Genomic DNA, 25,813 nt, shown 5'->3' with positions numbered 1-25,813 from the left:
GGTTTCGAGGGTAGTCAAGACTTACGTGCATTCCTCTCTTGGGATCGCGACAGGGGTGGATTTGAAGAAGGTATTAGTAGAATACATCTCGATTATGCACTGATGTGCAAATTAAAATTAAATTATTTTCAATTAAATATTACGATTCAAGATATTTAATTTTGATCGAATTTGTAAACGAATTTAAATTCAGTTCTTATGGTAACTCGTCTTCTATTGGCTCCTTGAGGTTGAAAAATACGCAGAGACTTTGGATCTTAAGTAGAAGCTGCTTAATATTTCGACTTGATAAAACTTCTGGGAAGTTGCATAATTGTATTCCAAGTACTTCATCTGTTGATTCCTGTTCTGTGTCTCTTTAAACGTAATTTGCACCGAGATGAGATCTATAATGACTTGACATCCATTTTATATGTTCATTCGTATTTATAATTGGAAAAAAGTTGTTTGCAAATATAAATGTTACCGAATGTATCCGAAGAATCCTATTTGAAATTATTCTCAAGTCAGAGCCATTTTTATGCTCGAAATGGCGACCGTGGACCCGACTGCAAGCCTGCAACGGCCGTGTCATAGAGTTTTATTCTAGGCGTTTGTCAGAAACGTTGGCAGCCGTCTCGTATACGTTATCGAAGCATTTCGCCACAGGAATCGCCCGAGTAAACAAATGTCTCTAAGTGGCCCTAAAAATAAAAATCCAGCGGCTTTAAATCTGGAGAACAACCAGCCCACGCAATGGGTCCTCCGCGACCTATCCATCCGTCAGAAAATCAAGAACCGTCGGCCTGCTCGGCTGAAATCTCACTGTGCACCATTATACGACGCCTGATTAATGCGTGTCGGTTCGTTAGGGTTGAATCTACGCGCTAAAATAAGTAGAAAACGTTACGCGAACTCGTACATCTGTTGCAACTGTTGCATGGGAAGTATATCAAATTGTCGACGCAAATAGTCTTTTGAAATTAACATCTAGATAGCGACATTTTTAAAATTAATAAAAGAATTTAAATTAAAAATGAAGGTTCCGTAGGAACTTTCTCAATTAATATCCAGAAAAAAAAATCTGTGAAATTATCAAAAGAATTCGAATTCAAAACGGAGGTTCCCACATTGACAAATAGCGAACGATCGTCGAATTCTGAATTTTCAATAATCTTCCTCTTCTTTGGTTTCTTTTGTATCTGACACTGGTTGCGTTTGGACGAACGTAGAAAAATTGTGAATAGAACAATTTTGTCGCGGAGTACATGCTCGTAGGGAGGAAAATTGCTCCTCCGGGTTCGAGAAGTCACCGGGGCGGAACGAATTCGTCGTCGACGGTGGAAAAGCGCGCGAATACTCGAATGAGAGGGAAAACATCGCGAAAACTGAAACGTTTCGATAACGAGTTCCTTCCGTGCAGGCCTCGCGTTAGAAACGAGACTATCGCGGCGAACTCTGATTACTTACATTCGTATCACGTTCGTGGAACGGTGGAACGAGGGATTCGATAATGAGATCGTCAAAATTTAATTCGCCTAACTCCCATCGCGGCCATAAATCGACCGGAAGAATATCGCGTTTGTTCCCGGAGCAGGGGTCGAGAAACTTCGTTGGACTGGGTCTGAGAACGACCAAACTTTTAGATCTTGCTCCGCTGAGAGACGTGGCGGATGAAATTGGCTGAGATATATTTATTTATTAAATACTGGACTAACTTCGTACGAATAGGATTGGAGGTCGGAGCAATACTTTCTTAAAAGTTAAATTTTTTCAAATATTTATTACGTATGGAATCCAATTTGATTCTTTACGACGCGCACATTTGTTATTTCACGATTTAAAAATTTACAATTGGGGTAAATATAGTTAGAACGAACTAAAATTATGCCCATCCGTACTATCAGGGTGATCAAAGTTCTTGGCCCACCCTTATGTTCTCGTGATCAACCCTTTCACGTACGATTAATTGTGCTTGGTTCGCGAAAGGAACGACTATAGAAATATCTTGCAATTATGAGAATTGACGAGTGTAGCCACATTATTGCGAGACTTGTGTCGAGTCAGAGTCATCGTTTTGTGGTTAAAAACGACCGAATTGATAAATGAAAATAAAAAGTAAGAACACTGGTAGCAACAAGTGCTACCAGAGTCGATCCTTTCGTTAGTTCCATGGGTGGGAGAGTGTAAAATAGCACATAATTAATTCCCTGAGATCACTCGATCGCATTATAACCGACGATATCGAATTTCAGTGGATCAGCTTACGAGGGCCAATGGCAGAACGGGAAGCGACACGGCCTGGGCATGGAGACCCGTGGTCGTTGGATTTATCGCGGCGAATGGACGCAGGGATTCAAGGGTCGATACGGTGTCAGACAATCGACCACGTCCACGGCGAGGTACGAGGGCACGTGGGCGAACGGTCTTCAGGATGGCTACGGTTCCGAAACTTACGCCGACAGTGGTGAGTCCAGTCTTATTTTTCATCGAAAGATAACAATTACCAGTTTATTCGGTATTCTTTCGTCCACTCGAGCTCGAAGATCTATCGAAATTGATCTCTGGAGAGCTTGAAGGGTGCTTAACAGGTTTTAATGCGGGCTAACAGGCATGAAAAAACCAACATAGCGACGAGAAAGAAGTAGACTCATTTTGAATACGTAAGAAAATATAATTTTAGGAAATAGTAACGCGACGTTTCGAGAATGTCTCGAATTTAAGTATTTGTCGAGAGTATTCGAAGGTAGTGTTCCCCGTGTCACGCGATACACAATCCCCTGTCGATCAAAAGGAAACCGAGAATAATGTAATAAAATGGAAAATAACGAAAACCATTGGAGGACGTAATGGAAAATTGACATCTAATACGGGAGGGGGACGCGGAATAAAGCTGTCAGGAGCAGATCAAAGGATACGGCGTATCCTGAGCGTCGACGCGAATCGTAGAAATCTGTGTCAACTCCACCTGACAGAACACGTGTTCCTGACGCGTTTTGCTGGAATTTCAACTCGACGACAATTAATCGGCTCCGATCTGTCGATGCGTCGACAACCTTTAATCCGTCTCCGAGCCACGGAATCGGCGGTTTTAATATTATTATTTTTTTTTTTCTTCTCCGCGTTTAATTTGTAGTTATTAATAACGCGGTTTTAATTGCCGGGCTGTTCGCGACGCGACGCGGTCCCTTTTTCGCGCGAAATCGGGAACGCTGCCAATTTGGCGGACGCCCCGACGCCGGGGACTATCGTCTTTCCCGACGCTCTGTTTCGTTGGATTGATAATTAATAACCGGGATGATCGACTTCGAATCGGGGACCTCGTTACTTACGGTGTACTTCGTCTCGACGAACTTTTACGAATCTTGGACTCTCCTTTCGCGATGAAAATTATTTCTATACACTGCTGAACGTTCACATCGAGTGTACGATAGCAGAAATTAATCTGTAGATTTTTTCCCCCGCGATTTTGTACTAGGTCATCCTCGAAACGAGGGAGATTAACGCTTTTAATTCCTTGCATCACGATTTATTTTCAAGCAATTATTATAAATGAACCTAACATAGTTCAATTTGTATTAAATTTCCCAATCTGTTCCCAGATATAGTATTTAAATATTTAAAATATTTTGTCGAGTGTATCAAAGTTGAGTTTGCGCTGCAAACAATTAATTTTTATTAAAAATTTTTCACATATTGTCAAATCTACCATTCCCTCGTAGATATTTACCGATCGAGAGTATTAAATATGTAATTATTATAATTAAATTCTATACTTTATAGAAATTATGCCCGAAGAGAACATTCTAGTTTGCACTGTATTAAAAATGCAGATTATCGAGCTTTATTTTTTCAATTTCATATTATTTGTGATTTTTTCCACACAAATTAAGCTTCGTAAATTTAGTAAACTGAAAAACAAATGAATTCCGAGGAGATAAGCTTTCCGCGGATAGGTAATAAATTAATAAACAGTCCTGTTAATATCATAGAATCGACGATCGTGTGTAACTCCATAATTCCCAACCCTCTGTAACATCTCCTTTCGCGAACGTCAAACGTCTCGCGAGCCGACGTTTTAAGGTCGCGTGCGTTTCGAAATCGCTCTGTCGTAAATAAGCTTCGACTCCGTTCGATTCATCGTTTAAAAACGGCGCTACTGCGTCACAGAAGAGTCGTAGAACTCCGAGTCGCCAGGTATTATATCGTATTCTGTTCTATAGAAATCCTCAGAGGGGTCGTGGAAATCTCGCGAGAAAGCTTGGGGTTGCTAAGATTCGAGTATCATTTATAATGATCGAGAAGTCACCTATCGGTGGGTACTTTGCTCAGAGAATATTTCTTTTCTTCTTACCTTCTTCTCTAGAACAAATTGTAGATTTCGATTCACACTTTTTAGAAATTCATTTAACACTTAGTAGGTTCGATTTGGATGTTACCCTAATATTATATGGAAATTGTGCGTTATACTTGTTAGTAAATATATCGATAACGACATGGTCAAGGCAACGACACCTGCTGGAGTAGGTTGGTTGTCTTGTACGTGTTCCATGTAAGATATACATTTATACAAATATATCAGTACACTGTGTGTACTGAAGTGGAAGTATAATTCAGTTATATCCTGGACAAATAACGATCTGACAATATTAATTAAAATCACCGTTAGTTTTGTTCAGTTTATAATAAATTTAATATACAGATGGTATGTAAAGTTGTTCGTTTCTGGTAGGAGTGAAACGGCCATTTTGGATGGTTTCGGAGCAATATTTAAGCTTATTCTGCGCGAAGGGAGTAAGGTTGCGTCGAACTACGGAGGGTAAAGAGCGCGAGGGGGTTGAAATAAATACTCCGGCGTTCCCGTTACCGTTCCGGGCGCAGCTTTATTTAATATTCATCATTCTCGCGCTCTGCGGTCGAGCGCATTTCTCCGATCCATGAAAATGCAAAGGAACACGTTTGTGTTCCCCACCGTAGCGACTCGTAAAGCAACTTTTAGATCGTCCGCGATAAAATCGTGTGACTCACCCTCCAACTATTTTCCAACGCGGCGGTTTGCGGGCGTTTCGAAAGTCCGCGGACGACCTCGATTCGCGCGTGCACGCACGCGTACCACCGCTTGCAAGCACCCGATGATTCTGGGGGGGAAAAAAATAAATCGACGATCTGTCGCCGAATGGAAAACGAGCGTCGCGGTGTCCGGGGACAACGCGAACCCCGCAAAGACGCGTCCCATCGATTTCACCGCCATAGCTGCCAAAGGACCGACGCTGGGAAATTAAACAAGGAAAAATAAACCATCGAGGAAAACGATTATTGTTTACACGGTCTACAGCGAATATTTCAGAGACGCCGATGCTTTGAACAATATTCATTTCCTCTTCCACGTCGACCGTCGGTCAAATCCAAATTTAAAAATATGGACTCGTTAATATTGGAATAAAAATTTAAATTGTGTCTAAATGAAGATAATAAATAAAATTATTCTTGGTATCATTTATTATATTTATTTAGATATAAATTTTTATTTCGATATTAACGAGTCCTTTCTAGAATTATTTTTTATTATCTCTTTTATTCGTTCCTGTTGTTCGTCGATAATTTTGTTTCGAACTCTGCTCCGCTTAACGGACACACAACTTTTGGTTGACGACTTTTTCGAGAGTCTTTACGAGCACTCAAATTGGCCATTTTGTGCGATTCTTTGAACGTTTCCTCTCGAATGCGACTATAAAAACCGATGACACGTTCCCTTTGTCTTCGTACTCGCGTAGTGTGTTCAACTCCACGAGCGTTCAATTCCAGAAAAATAGAGAGAATTTTGCTGAGAAATGCCATTATACGAGAAACTAGGTTGAAAACAATACTGGTAATAAAAATGGGAAATTTTATGAACGAACGGACCGAGCATAATTACGACTAAAAATTGTCGAAAAGCAAGTCCGTTCGTTACGCGGTTCTAAATATTTAGCGAGATTTTATTTTTGTCGAGCAATGGGAAAATAATGTCCCTGATTCGCGGCTGAAAACTGGTTCGTTAAAGTTGAAAGTACCTGAAGGAATTGAAATCGAAAGCGGGAAACTCCAAGGTCCGCAAAGGCAAAAATAATCACGGCGAGAGGTGAAAAGTAAAATAAGTCCGTCCGTTGGCATTGAAATTTATTCCCCCGAAAGCTTCGACTCAATTATTTCGCTTCTCGTGTCGCCCCTCGTGAAAATCGATAAATTCACTTGGTTATTCTCATTCGATACTTATTTACACGATCCGAGAAACGTATTTATTTCCAATCAACCAAACTGTTAAATTTATTCGTTCCAATCTTTCCTATTAGAGAATATGTAAAATTCGTGAAATATCGTATAAAATATTTCACTGTTTATTCGAACAGTGCCCAGACCTAATTTCAAACGTACAACAAAATTCCACGACGTTGTATCGATCGGTCCACCAGTAAAAAGAGCGATAACTTTGTTTACAAGCTACATGGCACCGTACAATGTTCTCCATTTGCGTTCGAGACTCTTTCGAAGCGACTACGCGCAACTGTATCGAAAGCGTAAAATTATCCCCGATGGAAAATTGCAAGGATCGCAGGGATGATTCATTAGAGGTGAAATTAATTCGAACCGCAGACTGAAATAAAAGGCACGAGTGGTCGATAAAACCGTGGAATAATCGCGAGCAGAGATCATCGCGAGGCACAGACACGTCCATCCGTCAGGCAAGAATTTTATTCTTTAAAAAGTTCCAATCCAATTATTTCAGCTGCGTTACGCTTTATCTCGACCACTGAAAATAGCCTGTTCCGAATCGCTCGCGAAAACACCAGAGATGTACGCCAGTATTATATCTGCAAATAGAACAATCTTGGATTTCGTTTCGTAGAATCCCCGTCCCCGACGTGTTCGAGACGAATAAAAACTCGAAACGATCCTGACAACGGGGAGGAAAAAATCGATACCCTTTGAGCCATTCGTCCATGATTCCTGGCTCCTGGAACATTCTCGACGAAAGAACAACGAAAACGAGGACCTCTCCTTCGACGATTATTTTCTTTGTTCCCTCGGGACCTGCAACCCGGATATCTTTCCCCTACGACTCTCAGTTTCAATTCCTTTCGATACGTATCGATTCTTTATTTCGTTTACCGACTGAGTATTACTGTCGATAGCGGACGAAGCTGAGACGATCGTCAAATGGCGAGAAAAATGATTTTTTTGAGCAATTATTAGCGAAAAGAGGAAATATGACACGATTGGAATAGTCTAAGATATTAATTACATTTAATCCTCTGATTTTATAAAAATATTGCAATTAACAGTAAGAAAAATTTCTCTTTCGAAGTTGAGTATGAAATGGAAATGTACCACCCTCGTGATTGACAATGAATAAATTTCAGCAAAAGTATCGGTGGCGTAAAAAATTCGCTTCGAGGAGGATGGCCAGCGGGAAATGAGCGAGAAAATTGAGAATGATCAGATTTTCTGTCCGGCACAGTATCGATCGATTCGCGTGTTTCTTTTGTCGTCGTTCATCCCCTGACCTGCCGTTGACAGGGATTGTTTTCAGCGAATCGAAAAGCGAGAAACGCCTCGGCATTAGAGAACGAAGGGTAGGAAACAGCGAAACGCTTGGACAGGATCCTGAAATCATTGTTCCAGGATTCCACTGAAACGTGATCCGGGGGATTATAGCGCGACGATGAGACGTTTCTTAGTCCCCCACTTCCGGTAGAACGTGTCTCTGGATGGTGGGAAATTTTCCATTGCACCGGTGGGTGAAAAGAAAAATGAACAAAGAATCAGGAAAGTATCGTTTATACAGTCTCGAACTAAAAATAAAATGTAAAACATGTACTACTTTGTTCGGAGGAAACATGCAAGAGAAACGTCGTTTACAAAGCGATTTGTATCTTCTCTCAGGAATAACAGTCCAATTTTTAATATCACCGAGTATAAATTACATCATAAAGTGAAATTAAATTTTAATAACGAAAGAATAACAAGAACTTATTGATTAACAGAATAGTCGCTAGATTCTCCGAGGATAGTACACGAAACTTCTTTTTAAGATAAAAATCTAATTAAGGGAAACGTTTCCTGAAAAGGTGCCGTAACTTGAAGCGTGTTAAATGAAAACGAACTTACGTTTTGTCAAAGTGTTCACGAAGCGTTTAATTAAACGTCGAGTACTCGGCAAAGATTTCAGATTATTGTTGCACTAGCAATATTAACAAGATTTATTGTAAGCTTGTCGTAATGTAGAGGATATCGTTGTCATAAATAACTGAGTGTTGGAATGAAATGGCTATGGTAATTACGCTGTTGGCCTAATGCTCTCGAATCGATCAATAGTGACACAACCTATCAAGGTAGCATCAAGGCATTGTCCACGGAGGATTTCCATGAAATTACATTGGAAGGCGATCACGTAACAATTTTGCAAAGAAATAAAACGATTTAATCCTAATGGATTACATTTTCGCATAGATCACACGATGAGATTATGTAAAATTTCATTATCGAAAATGAGAGAAACCAATTCGTTTACCGAATAATTATTTAATTTTTATATTACACGAGTCTCAACTTCAAAGAATTTAATTAAGGGATTATGTGGTTAAATGTAATAGAAAATCGCTTGAACGGTTGGCTAAGTTTATTTAAAAAGATTTGTGGCTGAGAATAATCTTAAACTTACTCTTTTACTGTTCCTTATTTTGGAAAATAACAACTCTCGATCGCGCAGATTCTGCTCCTTCGAATATTTCGAACGAAACGGAAAGAATAGCGAAACAGACAGCGACAAATTGGAGCAATCAATTTATCGATTTCCAAGACTTGACAGCCAAACGGGCGTTTCTACTCCTTTCAAATATATGCGACATTTTGTTTTTAATCTCCGTGTAAAGATCGGTCGATTCGCGTTGAGAAACTTCGTTCGACGGATCTGTTCGCATCTCGAGCTGAAAGTACGGTTGTCGATAATCTCGGTACGAAGTAACCCAAGAAACTAAGCTCGACGAAAGTTCGAAAGATTGGTTGGACACTTAAATTAAATTTAACGAGTATTCCGAATGATTGATCTCAGCGTTGCACAACTATGCGTAATCGAGTGCTAGACAATCGCAATTACCAGTGAAAATTGTAATAAAAAAATTTTCTTTCGAACGAAGGGATGTTTTCGAGTCCTCGTGAATATTTTAAAAGATCAACGATGACGTTAAACATTAATTACCTGGCCATGACAAATTTATTTGCGTACTGACAATCCCCGGTAGAAAAACAAAAGTAGGACACGAAAAGGGTTCGTCATGGTTTCGCTTCCACCCTGCCTTCTGCAAAATTAATTTATCAGGGAAAGTCTGACAAGTATTCTCGAGGGTACGCGTTACACGCGTGCGTTATCGTACGTTCGCACGCAATAACCATTTTATGTTAAAAAAAGCAGTCGAGAAATTGTACGTCGGAAACCTTCGGCTCCGAATAGCAGCCATTTTACATATTACAAAATACCACGATAGTTTGTTAAACGTTAATGTTTCTTTTTAATATCAAACGATCCACGATAGTACATTTTCGGCACGGTGAAACAGAAGAGCGAGAAAAAAGAATTTTTTATTTAGCAACTTCGTTTGCTGCGATGAGAAAAAATGAACGGGAAATTCTAGTGCATGGAAACACGACATTTAGTGGATAGAGGGAGGTGAAAGGACGAGCTTGACCCTAATTCTGATGAAAAAACTGGCAACGGTTTTTGCAGAACTTTTCTCCCCCTCCCTAGGTATTAGTTTCGAACGTATCAAATTTTCTCGCTTTTCCTACCTCGAACTTCTAACGAAACGCTTAATTCGCTACTAACGAAAACAGATAAACGTTCTGTTTTGCTTTTGAAATCTGCTTGCACCTATAGAAATATAAATTTCTATTTTTCCTTTCGGTTACTTATAAATTGATCTTTATGCAAATTCGTATTTTCATTAATAGAATTAACGAAATCGAAGCTGTTCAGAGGATTGACGCAACAACCCTTAAATATAATAATTCGTATCTTACTTCTGTAGTTTTTCGAGAATTAAAATTTCCCATAAATGCATAAACATCCGGAGTCTAGTTATTTCCATTCGTTACGGTGGATAATGCGTTGGGAAAGTAGAAACGAGTAGACGAAACAACAGGGTGGCTGGAAATGAAAAAAAAGGCATCCAAGTAGAAAATGCGAGGAGTTACCGGAGAAGAAGGGCATGGGGAAAGATGAAGGGTGGGGAGGGGGGGTTGGAGAGTGGTGCAGATAAGTTTTATTGCGTTTCGTGTTGCCTGGTGCACTTGAGCGCTTTATTTAGAGCCCGGAGCAGCCAGCTGCCCGCGATTTCTGGTCTCGAGGCGCCCCGTGTCAAGGAAGAAACGTGGCCGATGATGTATGCTCGACCGTAAAATCGTTACTTAAGGAATGCCTAACGAGCCACTCGTAATTCTTACGCAGTGCCGTGGGGCCGTAAAAGGAACCCCTACGCGGATCGTTTCCGTCGTTGGAAACGATTCCTTTCATCCCTTTTTTTCCACACGCTGGCTGCGTAAACACGAGCACAGGTGCGCGAAGGGCGAGCATTTTCGAGGATTACGCGAACCGGCTGACCTGGAAAATATGCTGCTACTTGTTTAAGGGGGTGGGGGATTTTCGTGTAACAGCGTTAAAATTAAAGTTTCCTTTTTAATTTTCCCCCCGTAAAGAATTAAAACTTCCATTGTACCAGACTTTTAGGAACACGAACAGAGACCCTTGAACCGTACGAAAATACTTTGTTTTAGTCCATTCTTTATTATCTTTTATTAAATAGCAGTTGAGTCTTTTAATCCTATAAATATAGCGTTTTGAAGACATTTTCTTCAAAGTTTTTTAAATTTTCTATTTTGTTATGTTACAAGTTTAAGTCCGTAGGTTGATGCAAACATTAACGCACAATGTGTTTCTTTCGCGGAATAGTGTGCTCGTTAAGGAGTTTTGCGCTGAGTTTGTTGGGCGAACCGGCGAAGTTCGTAACTCGCGAAACGATATGTAATGAGAGCGCTGCTTTCAGTGTTGCATTCTTGAATGCGGCGAGCAAACAGCTATACTTGGGCGCTTATGGTATCTACCCTGCGAGTAATTGGCATTTATCTGAGTGCGGAACGATACTTTATCGCGGCCGTGCGTCGCAATTAAATTAAACAGTGCATCTAAATCAAGCGAACGAGGAAACAAGAATGGGGAAAATAAAGCAATGGTAAACGAACGAGCATAATATCGTATTAATCGTTACTAGACTCCCGGATGTTTATGCATTCGCGGGGAATTATAATTTTCAAAAATATAAGAAATACTTATAGTAAAATACGAACTATTATATTTAGGGGTTGAGACGGTCCTCTACAAAGCTCCCATTTCAGTAATTCTATTAATAAAAATATGAATTTGCATAAAGGTCCGCAGTTTAAACATTTTACTCCTCTTCTCTGAATACAAAAATGATTTAGTTACGAAAACTAGACTATTTTATATTTTTTTTAAGGTTGATATGTTCCCAAATCCCAATAGTTAATTAAATCCACGTATTCCTGAAGCGATTTTAAGTTCAACGATCTCTAAATTCTAAGAGGAACACGGAATTAAATTATATCAGAAAGTATAAACAGTGAAATTAATCGAAAGAATTGCTCCAAGGAAGCACAGGATAACTTGAAACGAAAACTAAGATTGGAGCTTTCACGATCCAAGTTCCCCCGGCTAAATACTTGACAGATTACTTGATAAGACTGCTAAAGGCTTTCGCGTATAATCTGTATTCCTTTGAAACATAATTCCAACATTTCATCAGCGTCGCGGCTAACTTTATCGGGAATCTAAAGATGCACCAATACTGATAAATACGTTTCTGTTCTTCGATACGAAGTTGAACCGTCGAGTATAGAAACTGCACAATTTCCACAAAAATTAATTTATTCATCGTAATTACAAATCTAAGTTACTGCCAAATATTTTTACCATTTTATTTAAATTAAATAGCGGAAACACGATTTATTGATTTCCAGAATGCACTAGAATTTCAAAAATTAGTAAGTAAATCGTAAATACAAGAAGTATACTCTATATCTGACAGATCGAGATTTATTTATTATACGTATATTTTATACTCCTACATTTCCACAAGTATGAACATTATATTTTGTACTTTTCTTGCTCGTCGATCAAAAAACAAGTTTCCTCTTTTGTTTTGCTTGAGTTGCTGGTTAATAGAAAAATAATTACTTGAATTCGAAAGAGACGCGTATCACGATTTGAAAACTAAAGATTGATCATTCCGTGGTTATTGAGAGTTCCGGGTGATTACGGCGGTGGATCCGTGTTAATTAGCACGTGTACAAATTCCCGTCTCGTGACGTTCGTAGATCAGAGAGCGAGAACGCGTCTCGCGACCAATTCCGGCCGAATAATCGTGCTATTTTCGCGCGCGTCCGGCACGCACGTCGGAGATGACGTGACCGTGCCAGGACGCTTCTCCGTATTCGCCATCGCGACGCATCGGTTTGTAGGCGAGATTCTCGAAAACAACGATCGACGTGCCACATTCGGTCAATGAGAGCTCACAGAACCGCCAAAGCGTAGGTTGGCTTCTGTCGAGGCTTCCCTTCGATCTTACGCTCCCTGTTATTAACAGATCCAGATACTTCGTGTCAGATTCATCGTCCTCTTGTTTTAACGCGCGCCTAACTGCGTCCTCGACAGTCATGCGCAATTTTCCTATATTTAGACCAAAACTGTACACCTTCAGATTTCGAGATATCACGTGCATATGTAATTGCAATTGTCTCTATTTGAAATTCCTGAACGTCCTTTGAATCGACTGGGGGACTAAAAAAATTAATTTTCAAAATCAGATTCGATCAGGTTCAATTTTTAGGTGGTAAAATAAGCTCTGTGGCAAATTGTGGGTAGTTTCCAATCGGCTAAAAACAGAGTTTCTTTTTCGTGGGCAATTCGTTTGGTATGACAAACGCGTTAAACGAGACTTACGTGTGCATTGTACGAAAGCAAGTGCATCTTGTTTGATATTTTTATTTTTAACCCCTACGAGTCCATGGGGCAGTATTAACCAAAATATGGAGGATATCGGTCCATATCGTTTGGAGGAACGAGTGTCAGGAATTGTTCGCTGTAACGAATGTTCCCCAATTATTCGTGCAACGATTACGAATATAACCGTCGAAGAAAGGGGAAGCTCGCGATCGGTGGAAGTCTGCAGTGCAGCTGTGCACTCTTTCCTGTAAATACACGGGAACACGTTGATACCAGATCCACGTGTATACATAACATGACTGCCACTTTATTCATCGCGAGATTCCGAGACGAAATTTTCAGGTTGGAAAATTTTTCGTCGTTCGATGGACGTTCGATTCGCGAGAAAAGAAAATTGAACATTGTTTGTGCTCGAGGGTTTATTTTGAGAAATTAATTTTTCTCTGCTCCTTGCTTTTGTTTACCGATTAATTCTAGCGGATAATTATTACATAGAAGTTTTGACCTGTTAATGGACTTTAACAAGTGATCACCCGAGTCGAGGATCGTTTTAAAAATATTCAACCGAGAAGCTGTACTTACTTTAAACCGATTATGAGAAAAGTAGCGCGAACAATTGTCTAAAGCATTATCTATTTAACAAATTCACAATGTTTCTTTAGCAAACGTTAATAAGACTTTCGTAAAAGAAGATAGAAGAAAGCAGAAGATTTCCCAAGGTCTCTGAAGACTTCAATTATACAGGGTGATTCTAGAAAACTGGGACAAGCTGTAGTCGTCTTTTCTAAACGAAGACACAAAAAATTCATAGAGGTAAAAGTTTAATCCCCCGCGTGGAGCATCTTTCGACGACACAATCTTTTCACCCGCAATACTTGCACTCTGAAATACTTTCCATGGAAATCGATTCCTCGAGATCGATCTTAAAATGGCCGACGGCCATTGTCCCCAAAAAGGGGACCACGAGGTTTACGCTATTTTTATCCATTCCATTTGATCCAAATTGACGAGTAACTAGCATTGTAGAAATAATGATAATAACAACGATAAATATATCCAATGTAGAATTCCCTTACGCAACGTAGAACGATGGCAACACGATCGAAACGATGATAGATTACAAATTGCGTAAAAGACGAGACGCAGCCAAGGCGGTGATATTAAACCTAAGCTCACTTTATATAAAAGGAATTGTTATCTGTTTATATCTTCAAGGCCTTTGATTACAAAGGCCCGCGGTAAAGTAAGTAGAATGAAGAGAACAATCCCACTACGAGGTGCAACCGTGTCCGTGTATCGGTTGTGCACAGGCGCGTGCAGCCGAGTGCAAACCGGAGCAGCATTTGTGTGCAAACCGCGTGGAGAAGGACGAGTCCATGCGAATATCGTGGTTATACTTACCCCAGCTTCCGCTGGACGCGTCCATCTTCAAAGCGGCTCGCGCCGGAGCCCGTTGATTCATCACGCCCCCTGGTTCAACCCTTTGATTGCTGGTCAAGGTCAACCGGAGTCTGAGTTAGGCGCTTCGATCCTTCAACACGACAGAATCAGACCATTTAAATCGCCATTTATCGGCTGAAACATTGCTTGAAACGTATTTTAATACATATATTGGGTCGCCCCATCGGATCCTACATTTTGGAATTGATGGGGATAAAATTTGTAATTTAATAGGAGAAAAACAAATTTTACGGAAGAATTTTTAAAATACATATCCGCCGCCAAACTTTTTTCTTTTTAGAAATTATCGAAAGGTACCCGGTATTAATTTTTTCGTTCCAAGATATTTAATTTTAATACGAAACCCCTATTCAGCGTCAGAGCGTTCCGAGGGGCAAATATAGCGACAGACATTTTTTTTCTAGGATATTTTTGTCGTAGACTTGGAACTTATCGACGATTTTTAAATGAAATATTTTAAGATACATCGATTATTCTTGGTCATTCTGCGTATGAGATCGCGTAGGCGAGAGACTTCAAAAATATGCTTCGTTCGAGATATCACAGCTTTTCTCGATTTAACAAAGGGCCATACGCATAACAATTTGCTCGAGTAATTAATTCGAGGACGTTGTTGTCCTTTTAAACGCGATTCGCGAACCACAGAAGCTCGGTAAATGGGGGGTGGTTCGTATTAGAGGGTGATTACTCGGCGAGATAAAGCGAGAGTGATCCGTTTCACGGTTTCCGGGCGTGACGTCCTCGTGAAAATTAATGAAAGAGCAACGTTCGCAGCGAGGCTGGCTGTGACAGCGGTTCGAGGAGCGAAATTCCGTAAAAGGGGAAAAAACGAACGCGTTTCAGGGCGTCGATTACAGACCCGTTTCGGTTTTTTTACCAGCCGGATTCTTATCGTTCCTCCTCGAAGACCGTGAGAGCTCTCGCGGAGCTTATCCCGCAATCAACGAAGTTTAGGAGCGAAGAGTGGCGAGAGGAACGATCTACAGGGCCCTTCGCTAAAGAAAACAGGCGTGGGGTTTGATTTCACGTTGGAAAATCCGTCGCGAACCGACGACTTCCCACCCACCGAGGAAACGAACAGGTTTTTCGAGATTAAAATGGAAGAAACGGAGTTTCTTGAATTCTCGTTCCGAACGTTTCGCTGAATAGTCTCGTGGGCTCACAAAAGGCTATTTGAGTCGTAGATTTTAATTTTGAAACGAACAAAAGCAAGGTTGCGACGCTGTTGTGGAAACGGTACTCCAGTTTAAATTACGAATCTATTATACAGGGTGTTCGGCCACCCCTGGGAAAAATTTTAATGGGGGATTTTAGTGGCCAAAATAAGACGAAAATAAAGAAAACCAAATTGTTGATGGAGGCTTCGTTAAAAAGTTATTACCGTTTAAAGTTTCACCCATACTGAATTTTTTTCTCGAAAGTGCTTGGGATTTCGGGGGTATGCGTAATGACCAAAAATGATTGTAATTGACCCCTGCAGGCGAAAATAATTTTTCTAGAACAATTTGAAATTTTTTTTTCGTCGAAAAATTTAGGCACCTAATTAGATTTTCGGTAAGGAATTTTTTTCTTGAAAATGCGTGGGATTTCAGGGGTATGTATAATGACCAAAAATGCTTGCAATTGACCTCTGCAAGTAAAAATAATTTTTCCAAGACGATTCAAAAGTCTTTTTTTTCACCCAAAACTTTCAGCACTTACTCGAATTTTTTTCTCGAAAGTGGGTAGGATTTCGGGGGTATATGTATTCACCAAAAATGATTGTAATTGACCCTCCTTTTTGGTGAATAGACATACCCCTGAAATCCTACGCATTTTCGAGAAAAAAAATCCGCTACGGGCGGAACTTTAAACGTTAATAACTTATTTCGACGAAGAAAATATTTCTCCCTTCTACGCAGGAATTTTATTTTTTTAATACCGATACTATTGAAAATAATTGAACATTCTAATCCGATTTACTCTAAATGCGAAGCTTGGTTTATCAGAGATGCTCAAACGAAAGTCTTTCTAAAATTACACGCAGTATAATATCGATGAAAATAGCAAACTTTGCTTGATCAGGGTGGAACGAAAGGCGAAAAATCGTCGTTACCACGAACGTTGCGAATGCTAATTACTCCATTCTTCGATGGCTCGTGTCCCTTGCTTGTTTCTCGCGTGTTTCGACAGGAGAAGAATTTAATTTCGTCCGAGGTGTAAATAACGCGTTCCCGTGGCACGAAAGGGGGAATGCAAAGCGATACGTATCGGTGATTCGGTAAACATCGGTGATCCATATTTCACGGTCTATCTTTAAACGTCAATATAACCTCGTTAACCGTGTGTACCAGTCGAAATGTCGAGCTTCCATCTGGAACGAGCCTCGCGCCGATAGAATTTTACGGTACGCTGAAAAATTCTACTCTCGTGCCACGTGCCCCTCCAATCATCGTAATATTTGACGCTAACATGATGGCATCCTCGAACTTTCATTAGAGAAAATTAATTAGTTCGGAAGATTCATTAACTCGAGGTGACTTTGTTTCGATATTTATTTAAATAACTCGCCCTAATTTGACGTACCATTCACAATATCATACAAATTCTGCTTATTATTAAATAAACTTGACAACAGAGTCGCAGAAGAAACACAAATTGCTTAAATAATTGGGACCAGGAACGATTTATTGGTTTATAAAGTGGAATTTCTAGCGACGAGTGTAGGTTGTCGTATAAGACTGAATATCTAATTCATTAACAGTTTTGAAAAGAAAGGGGCAATTAAAACGCAAATGATAACTCTGTAGTATTCTTATCTAGCTTTTGTTTCTACTCCCTATTTTTCCTTTTGTCTTCGAACTCCGTATATTCCTGCTCTTATTAACACAATTATTATTTCGTACACGTATTCTTCTTATCCAACCTATGTCGTAACATATATTTGCTTTTATAAATATTTTGCCTCCCTCTTGCTTTCTATATTCTGGCGTATCGTTACTGTAATTATTTCTCGATCAATTTATATCAAGCACTCCGTACGATTTCTTTCACAAACATACCTTTCTTACTCGAATCGCATGAAGAATCGTGCACCAAAAGGATGCTCCAAACGAAACGTGGCCGCCGTTTCGCGTGGCAGATTAATTGCGTGGATATATTCTTAAAATGATTTTAACGAGATCTTCTGGCGTCAAAAATAAAAATTGTAAGAAAAGTAGGTCCCGATCAATTAAGACACGCGACTCGGGGACGCGATTAATTACTCGGTCGCGCTGAATCACGGGACGGTCGAATATTTCGTGGACGTTCCCTCGTTTCCCCGGAGAGTTTATAAATATTGAACGGGCCGTTCTGCGCCCTCAAACGAGAATGTCGTTCGTTTAAATAATGGATGCTCGCGCGACGCCGCCGCTCCGCGAGAAGAAAACAGGACGCGATGGGAAGCTCATGATAAATACGAATTCCAGCGCGTAACAAATTATCCACGCGGCTTCGCGATCGATCTTCCCATCCGGGGGAACTATTTTCGCTAAATATTTCGCGCCCCTGAATTTTTCCAGACACTTCTCCGGTCTGTTTCGATCGAATGGGAAAATACGAGGAAACGGTCGAACGTTTGTTGTTCGAAACGATACGATCCTTGGACGCGAGGATACTTAAATTTTTATGGAGTTTTGTAATTCAATTTCCACACGATTTCGCTAAAAAGAAAAGACAGCAGAGATATTTCGAAACGTCAACTTGTGGAGATTAAAAAATTAGAATCGAGATGTATGAATATAAGATAAAGGTAGGATTCTTAAATTTTTATGGATTTTTGTAATTCAATTTCTACGCGATTCCGTTAAAAAGAAATAATAATTTATAGTAGAGATATTTCGAAACATCAACTTGTAGGAATTAAGAAATCAGACTCGAATGGGTAGAAGATGCTGTTAACAACCTTCGAGTATTTACTACCAATTAATGATTATTAACATAACGAGACGTTGAGTTGGAATATTTGAGAGGCTTCGTCTCGAGGGTTTCGATTTTCAAGTCGCGTGAAAGTATCGATGCGATTATCGACATCTTGGAAAATTGATTTTCGCGCACTCGAGGTCCCGCTGTATTTATGTGCTCGGGCGTGTCTGATCATTAACAGCCTGTTCCACTGTCGCCAAACACAATCCCAGCGAATAAACTGGAGCTCGAGGGTTGCTATCAATCTGGTCGCGCATAACTGAATGTAAAGTAACAGAGAAAAGAGTAAAGCACGAGGAACAATACTCGGCAAATAGTTATTAAACGCCGGTAATTTATTCGAGGAGCTACGGGTTCGCCGCGCGAAGATTCCACGGGAAATATCGCGAATATTTATCCGTCCTTCTCGTCGAACGTCCGGGAACGACAAATATTCGAAGTTGAACGCTCCGTCGAGTGCCGCGACGAGAATGGCGGCCGAGTTTCGTTCCTTTCTCTCGCGTGTTTGCACAGGAATTAACAGAGCTGTGTCAATTGGGCGGATCCGTCGAGTCGTCGCGAAAAAATGCGTTCGACGGGGCAAACGCGCCACCGTGGAACCGATAAACGTCCGCGTACGAGTGAAACACGACGAACCGCGACGCCAAGATTTATCGTCGCGCGAGTTCCCACTTAATTGTCGTCCTTAATTAAAGGTCGACGCGAGGAATCCGCGACGCATCCGGAGGAAATTTATTCCCCGCTCTTTTCTTTCCTGTTTCACCGATTTCACTTTCTTTCGTTGTTTAGTAAAAGATACGAATGTTCGGTCGTTGAAACCGAAAGATATTTAGGAATGACATAGATCTTTTTATCATAGAAAAGAGAGGGATCGTTTCGATGAAAAGTAGAAACTTTTTACACCTGATTTGAGAATACAGGTAAATTATTGGAAGGCTAGAACTATCGTATTTTAATATTTTGTGTAATTTTATTTGTAAATTTCATTCTTGCAGCCTCTAATTTGGGGGTTGATTTTATTCCTATACTGGAACCTCAGAGCCTACATTTATTGCTTTTTTTTTGGAGTTGAGATACTTGAACATTTCGTATCAGAGACGTTTTGAACGAAATGTTAGGTTTGCAAATATGTATTTATTTAACTCCATTTGTTTCCATTTGTTTATTACACGAAAACAAGTATTTAGATCAAGCATTATTTCTCTGTCATAATCAGTGCATTACTCCCTCAAAAATATTTTCTCAGTTCATCTATATAAAATTCGAAACAGCCTATATCGTTGCACGAATTGTTACAGTTCTTAAAAAATGAAAATGTCAAATCTATCTCAAGTGCCTTACTTCCTGCAGTTATTCAATATTAGTAACACAGAGAACATCTTCATATAATTAATAGATGCCAATAGAAATACTATTTAGAACATCCAACAAAATGTTTCAAAATCAAGTCGTAACTCGATCGAGTGCTTGCATGAAATACCAATTTCAATTATCGAATTAGTCAGGGTCACACGTAACGATCCGCACTGAATCGAACGAATTGCAAGCTGTTTTGAAATAGCAGGGCCCACTCGAAGCACGTGGAAGATTCCTAGGATTAATGTTCTGTTAATTTTTCATTCGCGTTGCAAATGGGATGAAAAATTCCGATCTCGTCGTTCGGCGTTTCTCATTCCGTATTCGTTACGGACTACGTTATTCTGATCACACGCGCGTCATTTGGCAGCACCGGTAATACCGGCTCTTGTACAACAATGTTATAAATCTACGTCACACGGTTACATAAATATTCGCGTTCTTTGCATTATCCAATCGCTCGAGATGTTCTAATAATATCAATAACGTCTAATGATCGTTTTGTCTGTTCTCGCGAACCCGGTTTAACTAGGCGCACGTGTACTCGAGGAATCCTCTGTAGTCGTTCATTTTGAAAAAACGATTTATTTGTTCTACCTTATCGATTGTAAAACAATGTTTTGCGTATCGGTAAAAATGTATCGATGATTTTTACCGATAGACAGCGCGTTGTTTCTCAACCGATAAGGTAGAATAAAGTTCTGCGTTATCGAGCGTGGGAAAGAAATATTGGAAAAATAATCGATCGTAAATATTAGAGTTTCGAAACAGAATGTTCGAGGCAAAATGTGAAACACAGAAACGGATGTAGCGAGAACCAGCTCGGAAGGAAATAGATGCTTTAAAAACGAAACTTAATTACATCCAAGAATTATTAGTTTACATTTCATATTACACATGTAACGTTCCTTAATATTTGAAAGACTCGTCGTTATAGGACTCCTCGTGTCCCAGATAATTGCTTATCAATCGTGGGATTTGTTCCCGTTTCGGTTCATTGCCCACCAATCAAATTACTTTTCAATTGGTTAGAGGAGCAATTAAAAAAGAGCTGACCAATTAAAAACTAATTTGATTGGTGGGCAATGAACCGAAACATGAACAACTACTGTTCGCGAGCAATGATCCGGAACACGAATAATCCTTGATATATTAGTGAATCTCCCTGTGAATACGCCAATGTACGGTACTTGGCTTGATGAAGTTGTAATATTTGTTCCACGAGGACACAGGTTTTTGGCTATGTAATTTATTTGATTTGCTGTCTTGATAAATTGAAATTTAAAAATTGTTCTTTACGTTTCGTCTTGGTCTCCATAAATGTATGGTTTCTATTAAAAGTACGCATTCGACGGTTCATTGTTCCACTTGCCACGGGATCGTTAAACGATTAGCAAAGTCAAAACGTTACTTCCGGCAACAGTTCCGTAAATTCGTTACGCGTCAACGATTAACGTGCCCACAACGGAACAATCGACTCGCAACAAGTGTTTACATCGAACGGCCATTTGTCGTTCCGGTATTAACACCTCCGCGACTCGACTTTCTACGAGAAATAAAACATCGTCTCCGTAGCGGAGTTAAAATAGCTCTGACACGGACGGATCGTAAAAATATCGAGCCATCGTTCTGGGCACCACTGGGCTTCCCAAACGTTTTTAAAGTCAACCCCCTCCCCTCTAAATGAAAACGACAATTTCTAGGTCTAAAATTTGTAAATAATTATTACAACAGTTGGACGATTAACACGTTTAATATTCTGCAAAACTAAAATTTGTATTTTAGATCATCGTAAGCTTACTGAAAATCACAAACCCTATTCAAATTAATTTCCCTCGACGTCTCGACTCGAGAATTAATTTTTCTGTCAAGCTGGTATCAAAGCAGAAAATCAGAAAAATCCAAGTAACATATTTGTACGATTATCTTGAACCAATGTTTAGGAACAAAGGTATTTATTAAACGAGATAAGTGGTATGTACACATAGTGGTGTAACCACTTCAAGGATACTGGCACGTGTGTACACCACAGAGTAGTTGGACAGAAACTCTTGTCGGAACCTTTGATGTTCGTGTCCCCGAATTCTGAGATCAGGGCCGGCTGTAAGCTAATTAGACCGATGGCTCCTAATTACACCCGCTCCCAAGGAGCATCCTAGAGTAATCCACTCCAGCCTTTGTGCGAAAATCTTCTAAACGATTAATAAATTAACAAATCCGGCCACTGCAACAAAAGTTTTCCTAGCCTTTCCTAACAATGAAAAGCAAATAAACAGGAACTCCTTTGCTCTCTGCTCAACTACTGAAAGGAGGATTGTTCCATTACCAATTTAACTTGGACCTCGTCCAATCCTTTCGTGCGTTTTGCGATCCGAATCGTCAAAAAAGGTTATTTTACCGTCAATTAGGATTTTCAAGTTACTCTTACGCGTCGAACATCGCGGAGGAACGTAGTTTACGGAGCCTCGCGGTACATTCTGTTCGATGTTGGAGAGCATCCGGACACGGAACAAAAATGCTCGACATTCCACGGCTAATCGACCTGCCTCAAAGTTTTTGAGGGGACCGTCCGAGTCGCAACGAGTGGTCGGAACCTCGTGAAACTCGTCCGCGATTTATCGAGAGGGCGTAGAAGGTTCAAGAACTCTATTAGCCGGGATCGTCTGCAGATTGATAGGAGGTCAACCCCGGTTTTTCTTCCCCGCCCCGCGAGGTCGAGCTTACGCATCGACTCGCGCGAACACGTTAACGTTGCCAGCTTGTGTGCGGCAGCATTGATATTTATAAATAAATACGTCGGCCACGTGCCACGGGAGAAATGGAATAGCGTTTGGAGAGTGCCTTAACTCGACCAAGAAGCTTAAAACGGCTGCCACGAGGGTCGGAGGGGCTGAAACGAGCAAACGGAGGGGGGATCAAGGTAGGAAGAACATGCCAAACGACCGATGAAGCGCCTCGAACGAGATTGTTGCTTAATTTTCTTCGGCCATCGACGGAACTTGGATGGATTCCGAGGTGGAGGAGTTTCGAAATTTCGTGGGTTTCGCTCTGGTGTGGTCAATGGCCAGAAATGGGGATGCGGAGACGGTGGTCTTCTGTCGAATACTGATTTCGATGATATTTTGCTCGTCAATTTGATCGAGCTTCGAATTTGATTTGAACGTTTTGAAAATTAAATTGTAGTATGAGAGAAACTACCAATACGATTTTGTACGAGTTCGAGGGGATGAAAAAGTAATTTTGGGACACCGTTGCAACGTTTGAATTTATATAGTGGATGGTTTAAAACTATAAATTGTATTAATATAAAACTATTAATCTTAAACTCATGGTCAGTGCTCTCAACGGCGAAATGTTGAAGTTTCTAGCGAAATAGACTCCAATTCTCGACGCTAGATGCCACCAAACTCTCTCTACCGATACTATATATACCTACTCAGGTTAAAAGTCTGTGGATTTGTAATTTCCCTGTAACTCTTCGTGCTTTCCTCGAATTCGGATAAAATTTTGTTCAGTCACGCTTCGAGTCCCGATGGAAAATATAGGCTACATAATTTGCACGTAAAAAATAAAAATGATTTCAAATTACATTGTCGATTAATGGTTTAAATCACTGACTGGTAAGTTACTCGAGTGACCCTATTAAGTAGCTTGAATTTGTCACGAGCCAGTAAACCGCGAAATCAATGTCGTTAATAAATAACTGATTCAATTGCCGTAACAAGGCACTTGGACAATTACTTTGAATGATCGATGGTTGAAGCGCGATCGAACATTCCCAAAAGACACCGATAAAATCGTTAACGGCTCAGAATGTAGTCGATCGATGCACGGGGAGGAACAATTTTGTTACGCTTCGTCCTCGGAAGCGACCCTCGAGGCCCAACGGGGAGGAAACGAGAAGAACAACAGCCCTCTATGCCGGTTACAACTACACGCGTTGCCCGCCATGCGAGTTCTGTGCATTCACGGTGAAATTTTCCAGCATTTAACGCGCAGGGTGAACCGCGGAATCACCTCGAATCAGGGATGAGCAACCCCACAGAAACGAAGGGCTGCAGGATTTAATATAAATAAGATGAGATAAAATTTCACAATTTTGAGGATTAATAGATTTTTACGAAAACTATTTAATATATAATTTTCAACTTTTAAGTTCGCCAAATCATGGTAAAAATGATTGACAATTAATTAGTGATTATTTAAGAAACGAAGCACCTACGGTGGAATAGAAAAAAATAGGGAGCACGCAACGATCGCGTGAAATTTGACGGAAACTAATTTGCGAATTGGTGGCCGCTGGAACTAAACCAACGTGTACGTTTGCGTTATTGGTTTTTAAACTGCTGGTCTCCCTGTTTTAATTATCCGTTCGAACATGCAACGCGAAGGGTGGTTTTTATCGGGATACGGTTTAGCGTGTAACGTTGTTTTTCATCGATAGTGTAAATCATTCTGTATCACACACGTTTTAATTTTCCAAGTTCTTTCCTGTCAAGGCGAACAATAGAAGCGCCGATAAAATATTTCATTTCTGTTTCGTCTGAAATAAATTTTGTAAAATTGCTACAAACTTTTAGCACGTAAAACTAGCAATTTGACCACCCACCGTGTGGCTCGAATGCAAGGTTTCGATCTTTCAAGTATTCCAGGTATTTGTCAGATTCGTTGGCAGCCTTGTTGTATACATTACCGAAGTATTTCAACACTGGCAATGTGTGTTGCATGAGTGATGAATAAACAAATGTTTCTAAGTGACCCCAAAAATAAAAATCCACTGGATTTAAGTATTGGGAACGAGGAGGTCGAGGTAATAGGCATTTCACGACGTTAAAAAATCGTTCGTTCGAAATCTGGCTACTCCACTGAAGTCCCTCCACTAACGCGTGCAATTGATTACTCGAGATTGACACGTTGATTTCCGAATCGAAGAAAACAAGTCAACGCTATCACCAACTATCACTGACTTTTACACTGAGTCGTTGTTCTCAATTATAATGTATGCGGTAAAATTGAAGTTTCCTTCGAACACTGCCAAAAAGTATCACATAACTTCTCGAGAATAACTTTCGAAGGTCTACAAGGCTGAAGATTCTATCTAAATCTCCATTGTAACTATCTGACTGCATTTTAAAAACAAGCATTGTAACAATTCATTTATTTACCGACGAAGTATCCCACATAAGGCTCTCTCGTAAATAAATAAATCGAGAAACATGGACGAATACATGCTCAAAATTGAGAAAAGGTATCCTCGACAGTGCTCGAGTCAAAAGTTGACAAAAAGAATGATTTTTTTAGGGTTTAGCGGAGGAACTGGACGGACCTCGTTTGCCATGAACTCTTTTCGTTCATCGAGGACGGCATCTTGGAATGGGATGACTCAAGCATGAATAACGAAAACTTTTGCACTTTTCTTCTCTTTTTCCCGCTGTCGACCGTTCCTCATCGCGCAACGGGTTCGCGAGAACCTTACGAACCTTTTCTTTATCATATAAACTGATCTCTCCGATTGAACAAACAGGAGACGAATCTCACCACTAAAACTCAGAGAAATCTTCAAAAAATGATTCGACATAAAATTCATTAAAATCGACGTTCCTCTTTTAATATGTAAATTTTGTTCGAGTCCGTATGTTGGAGAAACGATCCACGAAATGGCCATTGCCTATTTCTTGGGCTGTCGTCATTTCCGTTTTTCCGAGCGCCTTGCGTCACGGACTGCGAGAATAATCGTCGACGGGGAGAGAGAACATGTTCGTTACGCTTTTAGAAGCGTCCTTTTTTGCGTTAACAATTTTTTCCCCCCTGTGTTTCTCCCTTGTCTCGCGAGTGTTCGTCGTTGTCGATGCACGGGTTGCCTTTCGCGCCAATTAATAGGATTCGTATAGCCTGGCCTTCGACGATACCGCGATAACGAGTCGATGGAAATAACCGGGATTCGGATGATCTAATTTTGGTTCTATTTGAGAGCCTCGTTCGGGAAAGGAACCCCGATGATGGCGGATAACGCGAGCG

The 25,813-nt window shown here is 40.3% G+C and overlaps 1 protein-coding gene across 11 annotated transcripts in view; it reads left to right on the top strand.

Moving 5' to 3' along the window:
- The window catches only part of LOC143348267 (junctophilin-2-like), a 76,585-nt gene that overhangs the window by 17,232 nt on the left and 33,540 nt on the right, over positions 1 to 25,813 (top strand). For 10 of the 11 annotated variants that reach the window (XM_076778294.1, XM_076778293.1, XM_076778295.1 and 7 more), the window contains one exon: positions 2,235 to 2,446. In XM_076778294.1, coding sequence (XP_076634409.1) covers positions 2,235 to 2,446 — 212 coding nt within the window. Of the gene's footprint in view, positions 1 to 2,234; positions 2,447 to 25,096; positions 25,204 to 25,813 lie in introns of those variants that run through there. The other variant, XM_076778298.1, reaches the window with a different exon arrangement.

The sequence above is a fragment of the Colletes latitarsis genome, chromosome 11 (genome assembly GCF_051014445.1).
Source record: "Colletes latitarsis isolate SP2378_abdomen chromosome 11, iyColLati1, whole genome shotgun sequence".
In the NCBI taxonomy this organism is placed as follows: domain Eukaryota; kingdom Metazoa; phylum Arthropoda; class Insecta; order Hymenoptera; family Colletidae; genus Colletes; species Colletes latitarsis.
This window is presented reverse-complemented; position numbering and strand designations above follow the sequence as displayed.